The 16262-nt window shown below is 35.0% G+C and overlaps 1 protein-coding gene across 2 annotated transcripts; it reads right to left on the bottom strand.

The window, feature by feature from the left end:
* Positions 1-922: 922 nt before the first annotated feature.
* Positions 923-10885, bottom strand: LOC148960299 (uncharacterized). Of its 2 annotated transcripts, none has more exons than XM_089115983.1 (2): positions 10819-10885; positions 923-2392 (listed from the first exon to the last, which is right to left on the bottom strand). In XM_089115983.1, exon 2 carries the CDS (start codon positions 2369-2371, stop codon positions 1907-1909), a length of 465 nt encoding a protein of 154 aa, XP_088972109.1. In that variant the 5' UTR covers positions 2372-2392; positions 10819-10885; the 3' UTR covers positions 923-1906. The 2 variants fall into 2 exon arrangements, with proteins under 2 accessions (XP_088972109.1, XP_088972108.1); XM_089115982.1 differs by lacking the exon at positions 10819-10885 and adding an exon at positions 7090-7755.
* Positions 10886-16262: the final 5377 nt, after the last annotated feature.

The raw sequence follows: 16262 nt of genomic DNA, 5'->3' as shown, positions 1-16262 counted from the left end.
AGTTTGAACATAATGCGACATTTGGAATTCTGTCCCATTTTGACACAGATCGCTGATTTGTTTTTTAATATCAGAAATATCAGAAATTGGTTCTTTTTTCTATATACCACTCACCTGCATATAAATTTCCTTGTATCATTAAGCGGGAATTTTTGTTACAAGCTTTGTGATACAACTTTACTTAAACCACAGCCCCAACAAAGCTACTTGCTGCATCACACATGCCTTGGTCATGTTCCTAAACCTCTCTTCTTCGTTCATGCCTACTTGAACATCCTGAATGAACGAAACATTACCTAATGCTTTGTTATCCCATACAAAAGTTTACCCTAACAAATTACTATACAACACTACGAAGACGATAAATATCATGACTACCCCCTGGTTTAAATATGGGCCTAAAACACAGCTACAAAATGCTTCTTGTTTAATACAAGAACGAGTTTAAAAAATAAAAGAAAAATAAAAGAATTTTTACATTTGAATCGAGAAATGATTGTTCATGGCCGCACAAGATGACACAATAGTGTAACGGAGGCAACCGGGGTCCCTATGGATTTTTCAGTTTGAGGCCCACAAATTATAAGCATTGCTTAAAATCATAGAAAAATCATAAAATGCTATTCAACAAACTTTATATATTTATTCAAATTGAAATTTGATACAGGTTTGAGGCCCTTTAATATCGTCACTCACATCTTGGATGGCAGTTTTAAAGTAAAATAACATAGAAAAAATGGTGAATGAATGTGACCCCCTTAGTTTCTGAACTAAAGGTGATTTAAGTCTGTTTTGCCACTGAGATGACATCAAAGGGTAAACCAATATGAAAGAATATGGAAAATTGACAAGAAAGTGCATAAAAGAGGACAGTGGATACTCATGATATCGAACTTTCAAATTTTGAAGAGGTCTACAGGGATCGAGATTCTATGATTTTACCATACCCTTTCCTTTAGATTTTCAATTCCAAGCGAGCTGCGGGTATAGATTCTGGTACTGGAGAGGGCCAATAGGGGTAAAAAAGTGGCACAATTCCTTCAAAAGGTTATTCTGTTCTTTTGAAGATGAACGCTGTAAATACATTGCATATAACAAATATTAACGATATCTAGTATCAGGTTGACGCAAAAAAGTGAACCGTTTGCAACATCAATTAATTTCCACTAAACAATAGCTACACTAATTGCCTTTAAATGATACTCATTTATTAACCCATTATCAACTAACCCATTAAATTTAATTTTCACGTCATAACTACATAAGTTACCAGTTTAAAGTTTCCTATCATTACAATTAAATCTTCTGAAAAGCCCCAAGGCAGATTTTGTAGGAGGAAAGTTTATTGAAGATGGCGCCTGATGAGGTCAAAAACGTCTTGTCAAAAACGCCAAGCAAAGATGGTTTCCGCTTTTTGAAGCTCTTTGTTATAATCTATGATGCATATTTGCATAAATATATGAGAGTTTTGCAGAATGCTAAACGCCGCAGTAATAGAAAAATGCTTATAACGGTCTGCTTTCAAGCAGATATAAGCAAAAAATTGCATTTAGCTTTAATAAATCTTGGATGGGCATTCAGTATTGAAAATAGCAGTTGTTATATATTGATGAAGTTATCAGCGTTCTCGCAAACTTGAGCTTGTATAAGATTCAAATATCAGAACTGCATGGTAATGCATTCCTTCGTAATTTTTCCTAAAACAAATGTTATTTAAGAATGCCATGTATTTTAGAATACCAGCACACTATGACATGTTTTCTGCCATGTGATGTCATTGAGCTAACATCACTTTTAACAGTTACTTTAAACTACAGAAAGATGACTTATTAATACATCAAAAGTTGCATTTAGCTCCATAAATTTTTAAACCATTTAAGAAATGTTTTTGCATGTGCACTCTTCCTCATGTCATATGTCCTTCTGCGCTGAAACATTCCTTTGCAAGACTACTGCCTCTGTCGTCTTGGATTGTCAGTTGTGTAAGCTTGTCAAGAGAATCAGCCACTTTCTTGTTAAACAAATGCCAATTAGGCCCTTCGCTATTCAATTTTGACGGATCTGCGGGCGAGTGAAAAGGGGTGATATCTGTAGCAGGCGTGTTTAACTGGGAATGGCAACCCAAGAACTTCGAGCTGTTTGTTAATACTTTTAGTGCTGGCGTTGCCCGCTTCCCTCTCTTGTTTTCAGACAATTTGCTTTTATTTATTGCTTTCTTTGGCACAATATTGGGAACAATCTGTGGCTTTTCCGGCGGGTTATTCTGTGTTTCAGCAATATGCTTCGTGTCTTGTTCACTGGCTGTCATTTCCTCTGCTTTACAAATGTCTGTCAAGACCTCAATAGCTTCAGAACTTGCTGCACGTTCCATTTTTGCTAAATTTGTATTTGGCTGTGAAAAAGAAATATAATATGTTACTGTAAATGACCAAGTAAGCGCCTCGGCCACAGGATACTAATAGTTTGTTTTAAGCGTCCTAAAAGGATGCTTGTTCGAATACACTAGCAAGAAAACTTCTTCAAAGAAGCATGAGCAGCTACAATTTTTATTCTAAACTAAATGTCCCAATGCCATTGTGCCCCATTTTAACTATTGTATTTTCCAAGATTGAAAATTAAACATAAGGATAAATCGTTTCAAGTTTTAAAAAACTATTGAAAACTGATAACTTGTTAAGCATTGACCAGAGGAACCTGCATTTGCTCGTGGTAGAGAACTACAAAGCAAAATCAAATCAAAATCCATACTTCACTTCGCAAACTTTTGAGGAAAAGGAGATGGCTAAAAACCTGAGGGGTTTTTAATAACTAAAACTAATCAAGATGGAAAAACTTGTCTTGTCGTCGATACAGTCAGATTTTAGTCATAGATCATTTGAGAAAGATCACTGTCAAAATAAACATAATTCTTGCTATTTTTTATCACAGCTACGAAAGATTTGTTCGTGTATTCTCTACTGTGCTGTGAGATAATTTCATCTTATGTATGCATGCGGGACAAAAAGGTAAAGTCTGTTTCAGAGATTTTATGCAAAACGCTAATTTCAAAACCTAAAACCATTTTCTGAAAGATTGATAATGCTAGCAAATTTCAATTAAAATTGGACTATATTCTTTAAATACTGAAATTCAATTTCCTTTACTATCAATTTTCCTTTTCCTTTACAAAATATTTCAATTTCTTTACTTTCGTTAATAGGGTCCATTAAAGGTGACTGCTATGCCCATATTTTCTTGATGGTCTCAATCGAATAAAAAAGCAAAGGATATCAAGGAAATTGAATAAATTTGTCGTAAACCATCGTTGAGAGGGAACTTGGGGGGTACCAAACAAGCAAAACCCAGTGACGTAACTGAGGCATCTGGAGGCCTAAGGAAAAACTGTTGGGAACGTGCAGTCAACAGTTACGTAATTGCTGATTTTGTAAGTAAGCTAATGACCTTCGTAATTAGTAGCTAGTGTAGGACGCGTTGTTAGAGTAGATTGCTTGCTGCTCTATTGTTAGCTAATTAGAAGCTTCTAGAAAGTTCTAATGATCGCTGAGGTAGAACTTTTTATCACGCGTCACGTAGAGTTAAGTTAGTTGTATGTTTCGCAGTGAACAAGTCGCTAGAATCTCAAAAAAACAACAAAAACTGAGACGTTGCCACTTTAAACGAGCTGTAAGAGAGTCTAATCCAACGCTTTTAAGCACAGTCCATCAGCTGTGAAACACAATCCAAGATGTAAGAATGATGATTTTTTCTCTTTAGCTAGGAAAAGCTGGATTATAAAAGCCTCAGTTAAGCTTTTGAAAAAAGGTGAATTTGAAGGAATTCTTAAAAATGATCGAAAACATTAAAGCTTTCTTTGTGATACTTTCAAAGGACGAATCTGCTAATAAGTTCTTTCTCATATCCTCCAAAATTTACTGTTTTGCTGCAAATAGCAAGCAATAGAATAGAATAGCAAGGAAATTATTGTCGAAACAGTTTCTTCACAGCCACCGACACCATGCTGCTGGGGCTCTACTCTTATGACTCGCTGTTCACTGATTCTAGCTACTATATTCTTTATTAAATTATTATGTCACCTGTATTTGCTAAAATACCCATCTAGAAATGTATTGGCGAAAACTAAACAGATTGTTGTACAAATGGCAAGCGCTTCACTGAAAAAGCTCCTTCACGTGCAATAAGGCTGACGATTTAAAATTTGAAACCAACATTCGTTCGAGGAAAAAGAAGGTTAGAATGTTGGATCATTTAAAAAAACAGTGCATCTTCATTCTTCTAGCCTGTGTCCCAGACCCCTAACTCTTTCAAGTTAGGGGTCTGGAGCACAGGCTACATTCTTCATACAATAATTAGTAGCCTTGAACCAGAGGCTCCGCTGATGAAACCCCATTGAAATTTCAATACTCGTTGTTTCTTGAAGGTCTCTGAATTAGAAAGTCACCAGTTTTAACGTTTGGGGTCCAACATCTATTGTTTCACACTATGAAAGGAATTCATTTCACGATTTAAGCTATTACAGAAGATAAGTGACTTTTGAAGCTCCAACAGAAAGTGTTTTCGCAGCTGCCAGCAGTGGAAATTCGTCAATGTTTTCATTGTTTTTAACTGCATGTGACATTTCTGTCAAGGGATTAACTTCTTTTCTAATATTGAAATTAGACAAGGGAAGGATATACTTTTTCTGTTTCTAAAGTTTGCCAAACATTTTGAAGGATTTTCACGGAATTTTGAAGTTCAGAGTTTTTCTTAATTTCATGTCTGGAGTAGTGAAGTTTCTCAATTTTTACTGGATGTTCAGTGCAGATCCATTTAAGAAATGAGTGCAGATTCATTACCTAGCATCCCAAGCAATTTCTCTACAAAGAAACGATTATTTCTCATTCATGCTGCATATCATAGATATTTCAGACTGAAACACAAACAAAAATATCTTGTTTGAACAAACTAGATACTAGAAAGTTTATCAGTTGTGAAATACAAGTGAAAAATTTCAAGAATTAAGTGTTTTCCTGGCCAGACAGATTTCCATTACCAGTTTTGTTCTTAAACTTTGTCCGCTCGTTATGCATTTCTAAATGTATCTAAGACATATTTAATAGTTTAGAATTTGAAATAATTTCTTTTTCAAATTTACTTTGGATCTATAATGTGTTTATGTCAAAGTCAAGCTAACAAAGCAGATGATCCAAAAACAAAGCTACACGTATTCTGGTGTCATTTGTTATGTTACACTTGTCACACCATTACAAAAAGAGAAAGAAACAAAAAATTTGGAATAAAAAAATCTTTTGACCAGACCAGTGCTAGCAATTGTTATCTCAAGGGTCGTTTGCATACCCTTTTTGCCGACAAAATTGGTGAACCATTCTTTACTTGCCGAAAGGTTTGAAAATTTGCTGGCGAAGCACTCCTTGATGGTTAAAACTCCATGTTTTGGTAACCAAATTGTTCTCAACGACTTTGTCCGTCAAATACTACAACATCGTTTCTCAAACACGTGGGTTGGAACGAAAAATGCTCAACTATTTTACGAGACTCCGTTCAGCCCTGCTCAATGCACAGACAACCTGCAATTATGGCGCTACCTGAGCAGTGCCTGGCGCTACCTGAGCATGTTTTGCCGAAAGTCAATTAAAAAATCGTCCAACCCACCAAGAGAAATAAAATTAAGAACCTCTGCGAATACAGAATGCTTTTACAAACAAACGATGATTAAAAATTCTTCCAAGATACCTTTCAAGCAATCATGGATGTGATTTGAAAATTTTTATGATAGTTTTTCCACCATTTTCTTTAATGCCGCGGCATTATTATCATACTTGTGAGGGGACTAAAGCCCCCCAGGCCTCCAGCCCGCAGGCCATCCCGGCTCCAACGTGCCTGTTATACGGTATACCTAAGCTTTGAAAGGAAATTGCTAAAGTTGATAATCAAATTAAAATAGAAGGTTCATTTGTGGAGGGTATCGTGTTTATACCATTTCAATAACAATGGCTTGCATGACAATAACCAGAAACCCGCTCTTTGGGTTTTGTTCGTAATTACTTCAACATGAATAATGCACATATATGTATACAAAATACATAAGCACATGTACACACAAATGATATACATACGGAAATATATGCAGACATTACTATCTATAAACAATTAGATTGCCTATAGAGGTGCGTCGACTATAAATTCTATGGTGAGGTGTGGGCAAATCAACAAACATACGGGGTACTGCAAGGCTCGGTAATGTGTCAATTCTGTTTACTTTTTGTCTCTCTAGTGGCTTTAGTTTACTGTCATTTTATTACAAGAAAATTAAAAATGAACTTACTTTTCTTTAAAACTTGTTATGCTGGATTACCATTGAAAATAACTTACATAACTTCAAGCTTTCGCAGATTCACATATTTTTTAATTTCCTTTCAATACATTCTGGTTACAAAAATCTTATTGAATCAGTGGTCTATAGGGCTTTTGTTTTGACTTAAAATCCAACGAAAGAATCGAAAACTATAAAGCATATGAATATGCCAAATGAACTCCAGGGCAGTGATGTAAAACATTTCTAATTTGATTTTAATACTAATTTTGCATTTTCACATAATTGATGAGGACTTGTTTTTCGATAAAAAATATAACTTTAAAATTTGGTCTGAATGCTGAATGAGAGGATGTTGAATCTGGTGAGACTCAACTCTATTCATATTAAAATTAGAATAATTGGGCAAGCTAAATCAGATATATCTGTTTATAAAAGTCAGGTTTAATGCAATCAATACACCAATTAGATTCATTAACAAATCAATGTTTGTGAGTATTTCTTATAGAATTGCTCAAAAATGTTCTTTCTCTAAGTTTTAGACAACTTCTTTCGCTAAGAAACCTAAGCAACTTTCCTTGAATGCTGAATTTTCCTGCTCATGTTAGCAATGCAGATCTTTTCATAGAAATGTTACTTCTACCCATACTTGATCTTAAACCACAAAAAGAGTATCAAGCATTCTCATACAACGCAGTGCTAAACAATGGTTACAAAATTGGCTGCTCGTTAATGAAAACAATGTTAGTGCTAAACAATGATATTATCTCTGCGCTTACCCAGTATAGGAATGCTCGCACAAGAGCAAACAAAGCAAGCCTTAATTGATTATCTGCCTGTTGAGAGCTGTATCTGCATGAACTAGTACTTCAACTCCGGTTAAGTTTGAATTGCCCAATGTTGCAAGGTTATGACGAGTTAGAAATGGTCAGTGAGCCTATATTAGGTACAAGTTTGCCGGCTACACCTGTGGGTTTCTCACGTACATCAAGCACTTGAGAAACAATGTGTGGAGGCCCAGCTTATTCAAATGATGTCGGCGTTTTTGTTATTCAATGCTACATGGTCTGCTGCTGGCCGTTCTCGTATGTGAACTCTCCGCTCTCTACCATAAATCCATTAAGGCTCAATCAAAAAGCAAGGATGATATATCAGAAAATATCATATTTTTTGTTTTCATTTGGACAGAATATGACCATCCTAGTATCCGCATAGTCTCCATCACAACAGGAACTATCTAAAGGTTGATGCACTGTTTACCATTCTATATACCGCTTTTCCAGCACCTTTTAAGCCAGGCCACCGTTCTGATACTCTATTAGCCCTAAAGTCCATTCGGATATTTCTTTTTCTTACTCGATTTTGAGCAGAAAGACAATACAGAAAGAGGAGAGAGTGATGCGCCCGTCGACACAAAACGACAGTTGATTCTGGCAAGAGATTCAAGGGCCTTTTCTTGCTGTATGTGTTTATTAACAATTCCCATTGTTCAATGCCTACGCTTTGCATTCTGGGAGTTGTACTGCGCTGTCAAGGAAAAGACGTGTGTGGCGTTGAATGTGTAATTAACGACCCCCTTAAACCAGGGGCGAAGCTAAAGAACATTGTTAGGAGGGTGCAGATCCCTAGATTTGCCGACAAAAATGGCGCTCTGTTGGTATGAATACAATGTGGCCAAACCGCTCCCAGTAAAATATTGGGCAATTTGATAATACACGGGCAATTGCAAGTTTACTTTCAAAGGTCGTCGCTTTTCTTTGAGACTAGTTCATTAAAACATCTTTTAGTGAAATAGTTCCAGCTAAGTCCTTTTCTCATGCAAGCAAAATCAAATTTTTATATAACATTTGTCTTTCACTTTAGATTTCAACAAATTTTTAGTAATTCTTAGCCTGCTAGATTAATGCCACGGCGTTAGCCACGGACACTGGTGCTCTCAAAAGAATTTTCTAGTTTTTTAAGACATTTGGTAATATTTCTACTTTCAAATGAAAATTTTGAAGCTTATTGCAAAAAGAATAGTGCTGGTTGCTTTTGCTGCAAGTTGAAAATCATTAGAAAAACATAAAGCTCTGAAAGCATTTCATCGGAATCATTTTGAACACCAGGTGGGAACGCTTCAAGTATTTCGGGCAGTTTTGGTGTTTTGCGTTCGGGTGTAGTGATTCTCCTGCCGATATGAAGCGACTGGAGAGCCAAAAACAACGCTGGAAGTCAACTTTGGCGTCGTTGCACTTGGTAGTCGTCTCACCAAGTCTCACTTTGAGCTATCTTGGGTGCGCCTCGTTTTCACTTGATACGATTATTTTTAAAGATTTTTGAAGACGGAGCTATTGGTAATGTCTCTCTACTGCGAAGATTGATCGATAGACTATAAAACAAATGCTTTAAAGAACAATTAGTTGAAGAGAGAGTATCGATTACTTCAACCTTTATTAGAAAACATGCAGAGTTCAATCTTCAAAAGCAATGAACTTTAGAAGTAATTAAGTTAATTTCTGTCAAAACAACGTGGGAAGCGATTCTCTGATTCTCTTTATATATGACAGTTCTTATTCAAAAACAGTTATAATTGTATCTAGAGTTGCAGACAACTGTCTTTGACTACCATTCCCTGAATTCACAAACAAGAATATTGATGAATAATCAGCGATAAATGCTGATGACAGGTTAAGTCTGTCTGATGAGTGCGCAAGCGCGAACATGTCTCATTTTTAGGCTACTTCTACTATATCAATTGCTTTGTGGTACTGCACATCATGTGCACATAGAGCACTGTCAAGTCAGAATAGACAACGCAATCTGGAATACATATATATAAAGTGTTTTACACCTTATTGTAACTTTAAGCAAAAGTGTACTGTTGTTCTGTTATTCTATCGAAATAAAAAGGAAAGGTATATTTCGAAGCGGGACCTTGGATAAAAACAAAGCGCGTGCCAGCTAACTCCAAGCTTTGAATGAAATTGTACTTAGTTTAGCGAGATCAAGATGTGTAGAATAAAAAGTTCTTGGTAATGAAATTCGATTTTGCGCTGTTGAAATTGTTGCTATTCAAAGGGAAAGTATTCAAAGTTTTAAAAAAACTCTGTAAAAATCTAAATGCATGTTGTTTATCATTCGAGACAGTAATGCATTTTATTTGGATATTCACTTTATTTGACATATTTCAAATAAAATTGTATTTTGATGTTTAGAGCAAAGTAAATCGGGGCTGTGTGTGTGACAAATTCTCCAAGTTAATCAACAGAAAGCATATGAAAATTCCTGAAAGATTTCTATTTTCTCATTTTTCAACAATTTTCTAATCGTTTATCTATAATTATAATAACATCAATGAAAGACATAAGTATTTTTAAAAAAAGTTGTTGCTTTTTATTTAAAACTGACCGCTAATCTCAGAATAGAACTTATTATGTCAATCTAGCCCAATGTCCAGCTTTTAAAATTGAAATTTAAGGTTAGCAGAAGATATTGGTACAGATGTGAGGTCCAGAGATTGTTTTAAACATTGGAGACATAATTCAAATAAAAAATTAGTTTTATTAATTTTTTTCAAAATTTGACAGATTTCACTGAGTATAACAAGAATTGACAATAATTATATTGTTATCTTTTGCTTAGCATTTCCTTTTATATTTGATAAATAAAACAATTAAAATATTAAACTTTTAAAGCATTTCCTCATACCATCATGGACTTCGATGACGGATGGGCTGCTGCTTTGCTTTTATTGCATTTTTTTATAAAAAACGAGAATTTTTGCGCAAAAAACTAAATAGGCAACAAAGATTCGTTTGGTTAAGCCCTTGTTGATCCAGAGAGACGAGCTGGAGTTGACAATATCCTTCTAGCAGGAATTTCGCTTCAAAGTGGCGAATATCAAAGTTTCTTGATAATGTTCTTGGGGAAATTTTGATGAGCTCTTAGAGAACGCAAAATTTTTAGGTTCTATTGTCTCAAAAATATGAAAATGATACATAAGCCTGCCGTGAATAATTGAATGCTTTTATTGAAAAATCTGTAGGAAAATTCTTTTCATTTAATAGTAATTCATTTAAATGCATAATGTATTTCAGTCTTTACTCTACCACAAAAGCAGATTTGTCTTTATTTCATAAACAATTTCCTGGTAAGTAACATTGATTTGTTGGATCCTACAGTTTGATGCTCTTTTATTGATATTATTGAATCTTTTATGTAAACGAAGTTACACTATTAAGTTACAAAATTTAAAAGCATTTTACGATATATTTTTGGCCTTAGAAGAATAGTTTTCTGGCAGTTTTGTTAGTAATTGCGGCTAATGATTGTAAATTACTTTTCATCAAGCATAAAAATAGCCAAAAGATTTTTCATAAAAAGATTGAATAAGCAAACTGTTTAAGAAAACATAAAATATTTTCAACAATGGAACGTTTCTATTCATTCAAATTTATTGATGCTTATTTGCTCAGAATAAATCGTTGCATTTAGAAAGAAAATTTGCTAAAAGTTATCATACTTACATCTTGCTGTCTCGAGCGCCTTCAAGACACAATCACCTGCGTTTACTATGTGAAGTAGAGCCATTAAATACAGCTGGAATATCAATCACCGATCATTAAAATTTATGAATTGTCCTAGCTACTAACGGACCATTTGCTGCTTAAGAGATTTAACGTATAGAACGACACAGCTGTACCATGCAATTCACTACAAGCAAGAATAAAAACAGGACATTTTTTTAACATACTCAGTGGTGGGGGATTGCCCCACCAGGTCATCCGACTTCCCCACTACTGACGACCAAAATGCTCCTTTTACCCCAAATGCCTAGGCCACTGTAGGCCTTTCAAAAGAACTAACTGGCAAATGTGCTGGTCAATATACCAACGAGGTATTTGGTGAAATGGGGCCTGGGTGCACTAACACTTGGAACATGACAAAATAGTGACAAACGTAATCCCTATTGTGTTTGAACAATGGATTTGCCAACTTTTTGTGACTAATTACTAACTTTATTTCTGAGACTGAATTATGGAGACTCTGTTACCCTGGGTACTTTGCAGCTTACCAAGATGCCCTTTTTTGCCAACTGCATAAGCAAAAATTTCCTTATAACTACTTAGGTGTGCTATATACGAAATGAACAAAGAGAGTGAGGGTGACCTGTTGGGGCCATGATCTAAAATGTTTCTATGCGATCTGCTTTTAGAAACGCCAAACTACAAACTCACAACTAGGGCCACAAAAAGGACGGGGGTGGAAGCAAATTGCCCTAGGACCATTTTTAACCTTTCTGGAATCTCTTTTAGGAATTTCTCATGGACATCCAGATTCCTCACAGAAAACTTTTTAGTAGAATCTTTTTTCTGCTTTGGTCCCTTATCTTAAACATTTCATAAACAAAGGTTCCCATTTGGTTTATTAACAATCTGTAAAAACTTTTTGAAGAGAGTCAATCCAAAATAATTCGGTATCAAAACAGCATGATAGTTATATCATGAACATGTTCCAAAATGAAAACACCAAGATTACAATTCCACATTCCAAGCTAAATTGTTAACTTCCCTCAGCTAATGTCTTTGGTAAAAGCAATTCTTATCCAAATAGATGTCTTCAAGAAATATATGGGAGTCATCCCGTTTAGCTGTTGCATTAACACCTGGATTTTTTCAGAGAAAACAGAAGCATATTACAAATTGCAGCACTGTACAATTTCTTGAGCGTGGCCCCTTTGAGAAATGCCCCACGGCTGAAAATCCTTAAAATTGCCTTGAATAAATGCCCCATTTATACTTTACCCAGTGCTTTTTTTACAAGCGTAATGAACTCTTAGAACTAGTGAATATATGTAACAGTTAAGGTATTAAATCTTCCAATATATCTGAAACCACTTGCGGAAACTGAAGGTGTGCGATTAATATTTCATTCTGTCAAAATACAGCGGCGTTGCATAAGAAGCAAATTTTTTTAATTAGAATTTAACAAGATAAGCAAGATTATTTGCAATCTTAAATCGGCATTCTCCGTTACTGCAGCAAATATTGTTCAGTTTTTGAGCACTCGCTTCTATCGTTACCGAACCTCATCTAAGAACAGACATTTTGCTGTATGCAGTTAAATATTATGCATATTTCTTCATGGCTTTAAACTGTGTAATATTCTAAAGACTTCTTAAACTAAACAACAGTGACCGTTGGTGATCAAATTGAAGAATAGTATCAGCTAGCCTTGATCGTGATCATGACCAATCACCTCACATCACCTGAAATCTCCATTGGGATCACGAATGATGACAATGACAAGATACTTAGAATGGCTGCCAAACAACGAGCAGCCAATCAATGTGCTTGATTTTACAAGCACGCCTATTGATTGGCTTATACTGATTGACAGATGGCCTAAGCAACGTATAGTGAAAGCAGCTGCCAGACAAGGAAGAAAAATATGTCTTTATTTGCACTCATCTCAACTTTTAAAATTGCTACATTGCGATTTTTCATATTTTCTCCTATGGTGTTGCTCAATTCGCGAGCATTTTTGGCTCAAACCTATTCTATATGAAATCCATAAGAGATTATAAGAACATTGAGGCTTGGCAAACATTGAAGTATTCTTATAAGCAAGGTGTGTATTGCAACATCTTGAACGAAATTCTGTAACCGGCATCGTGTGACGAGTAATAAAAATGTCTGTATGAAAGCAGGAGATTTCTAAGAAGAGCAAAGCGAGTGGATATTCACGGCATGATGGAGATGAATGATGGCAATAACCCTTTTTTAAGACTTTATGAGATGAACATCTTGACGTCAAGCTCGTTTTGCGGGCCGCAAATACGTCAGATATACATCAAACATCCAGGGGGTAATCTTGCACCTGCAACAATTGGCAAATCAGCGTTTCTCAATCAAAGTTTACAATCCGTGCCAAAAATCTTGGTACACTAAGCTTAAATATCGCATAACTTCAGTATCACCCCTCTTTTCCCCCTTGAAACAATGTTGAATAACAACAATTTCAAAGCTTGAAAGTCATCCAATGTTACTTTATCAGCTAGGGCAAATAATAGGCTTAACAACCAACATTGTTTGGGGGGGAGGGGGATAGTTCTTTATCTTACGGCCGGAAACCTTTATTTCATCAAAATCTTTCATTGACCGCAGGGTGTTTCAAAGACTTTTGTCAAGGATTGTAGTTGATAACATCTGCAGAATCTTCAACATATTCATACTCTCATATCTTGTTGCTCATAACTCATTGTCTTTTTAAGGGCTATCTCGTCGATAAAGACGTCCTGCTAAATTTGCCCGCGAAGAACTGTTTTGTATTTTCTGCTTGATTGAAAATTCTATTTGAATTTATTTTGTTTTATTCTAGTTGTAGCTTATGCATTGATGCATAAGACAGCAAGATCACAGGCTTTTATGGGATGCTTTTTCAACTGTTGAGCCAAGAGAATAAAGTCAGTGTAATATCAATAGCTAATTTGCTAATATCAATCGCTGGCTTTATAATAACTGGAATCGTTTGGGAAGAGCTCTATATGCATTTCTACATAATGTTATTTGTATAACTTAAGATATCCTTTCTTATTCGCACTTTTGTGTTAGTTATTTGCTGTCAACTTGTATTTATGGTTATGCTGACAATAAGTCATTATGGCCTACAAGCTTTTATTATGATAGAAATTGTAAAAGTTTTACACTCTTTTCTTCATACAGTACTATCCCGCATATAAGAAACAATTTTTTTGATTTCAGGTCTGATGTGTTTCTTATAAAATAAAATATATACTTAAAGTCAGGAGAATGTTTCTTATACAAAAAACCATTTTAAACTGTTGATCACCATCTCAATGACTGTGATAAAAATACCATAATATTTTGAATTGTATATGTTATTTTTCACTCGTAGGAAAAGCTAAAATTATTCCAGAAAAGTGTTTTTTGCTTATTTTGCCTTCAAAATTATTTTTCATTTGACCAGGCTCAGTTTGATTAATCTGGAAAGCTGAAAACAAACAGTTCTTATGGTCAATGATTGTAAACCCTCACTTATCCTTTTATCAAAATAACTGACAAAATAGTAAGTTTAGAATAATTAATGTTTTGTTCTGTTTTCAAATGATTAGGTTATATGAAAATTTTTGAATAAGAAACAAGCATGTTTTCAGACCTTCACCAGTTTCTTATCAAAGAGGTTACTTTTTTTAAAACCAGTGTCTGTGTTTCTTAAAATTGTGTTTCTTATATGCGGGACACTACTGTGAGAGCCAGAAAGAGTTCCATGTCTTTATTTCTTATTTGATTCTCGGGTGTTCCAAATGCTTTCCTATTCCAACATTGGTTTCCTAAATCTACATAGTTTAAATTGTTAAGTTTCTAAGACTACTCCACCTCCGCACACACCTACAACGTCCTATTTCCTCAACGCCCCAGGCACTGCAGGCCCAGCCCCCCTGCTCCGCGGTGCCTGGCAACGCCCCCTGACTCTTGACGCCCTGGAACCCAGAGTAACGAAATAACAGCTTTGCAAGTCATTTTCAGTATCAAAGTTTATTAGCTGATAAAATATGTTCTGCTTTGTTGTCGATAGAGAAAATCTTTCAAAAACATATTGTTTTTTCTGCTAATTTTGCGACTGATACTTGGCAGGTTTTTACGCCGTTCTAAGAATCAAGCCTTCATGTTTTTATGTTTTTATGTGTTTTTATAGAAAATAGTTTTCGCTGGTTGGTAAAATCGTTTGACGGTAAGAAAAAGAGATTTATTTTTCGTTGTAAGCAACAAGAATGGAAATGTCTTAATCAAAGAAATTGGATTTTATGGGAGAAATTCACGTGGCTTAAGTATCCTAAAATCTACCAAATCTGACTTGAGCTCGAGCATCAATCGCAATAGTCTGGATCCTCACCTGAGCTATCGCATTACAACTTTTTAACTATGCAAGTTTAAAACTAGAACTTTGTTTTTTGGCGTAATTTTATATGCTTAGCTAAATAGAATATATGTCCAGCCTGTGAAATAAAGAAATCCGTTATGAAAATACCTGTAAAATATGTTTTTGATATAACTTGATGTGGTATATACATTATAAGACATGGTTGTTTGTTTTTGAAATTTGAGCTGTGAATCACTTGCCACGTCTTTTAATGTGAGCTATAAAAACATTCAAATATACGAAAATGCAAAGAAACTGTTGAGGAAAATGCTGAGCATCAACATATAATTTCTGCTGGGAGTATGTAAAGTTTTCAGAAATGAATAATATTCCATTTACAGGTGTAAATTAACAGAATCAGAATCTCTATCGTTTTGTTCGCAGAGCCGAAGACATCGTATTTATTTAAACAGGCACGTAAATAATAGGGGGGCGTGGGGGGCGTAACGCCCCCCCCCAATGTTTGGAAAATCCAGTTACAGTTGGAAAACTCAACGGTTGACTTGGAATTTTTTTCTTAAGACCCAACTTGTGAATTTTATATTTTAAGAAGTTTTTTATTTTAAATGTAAAAATTCTAAACATTAAAATTCACAGGCATAAGCTGACCCATCCACTAATCGTTTTCTACTGTGAATCCCGTCTCCATTGGATCCAAATTGCACAATTGCCCCGTTTGCTTTCTTTCTGACGGGAGTTGAATCAAATTACGAACAGGCAAGGTGAATTTCTGGATAAGAAACTTGAAACTTTACAGTTTGGAATAATAATACACGCATTGATCAGAAAATATTAGAGTGGGAGTTTTTTAAGAAACTACGAGTACTTAATTCAATAAGTAATTAAGAATCTTTCAGTACTAAAAGTTCTTAACGTCTCTTATAAAAAACGAGTTTACGCTAAAATCCCCCTGTTATTTGTTAACGTACTTGACTCCTTATCATAAATTCCTATGACAAAACTGCTATGAAGCAAGAACACATTGCAAAAGCTGCAGTAGAAGTATTTGATCAAAGAAGGGTGTTTC

Source organism: Rhopilema esculentum, chromosome 4 (assembly GCF_057945365.1).
Source record: "Rhopilema esculentum isolate cy_ngs chromosome 4, ASM5794536v1, whole genome shotgun sequence".
Classification (NCBI taxonomy): domain Eukaryota; kingdom Metazoa; phylum Cnidaria; class Scyphozoa; order Rhizostomeae; family Rhizostomatidae; genus Rhopilema; species Rhopilema esculentum.
This window is presented reverse-complemented; position numbering and strand designations above follow the sequence as displayed.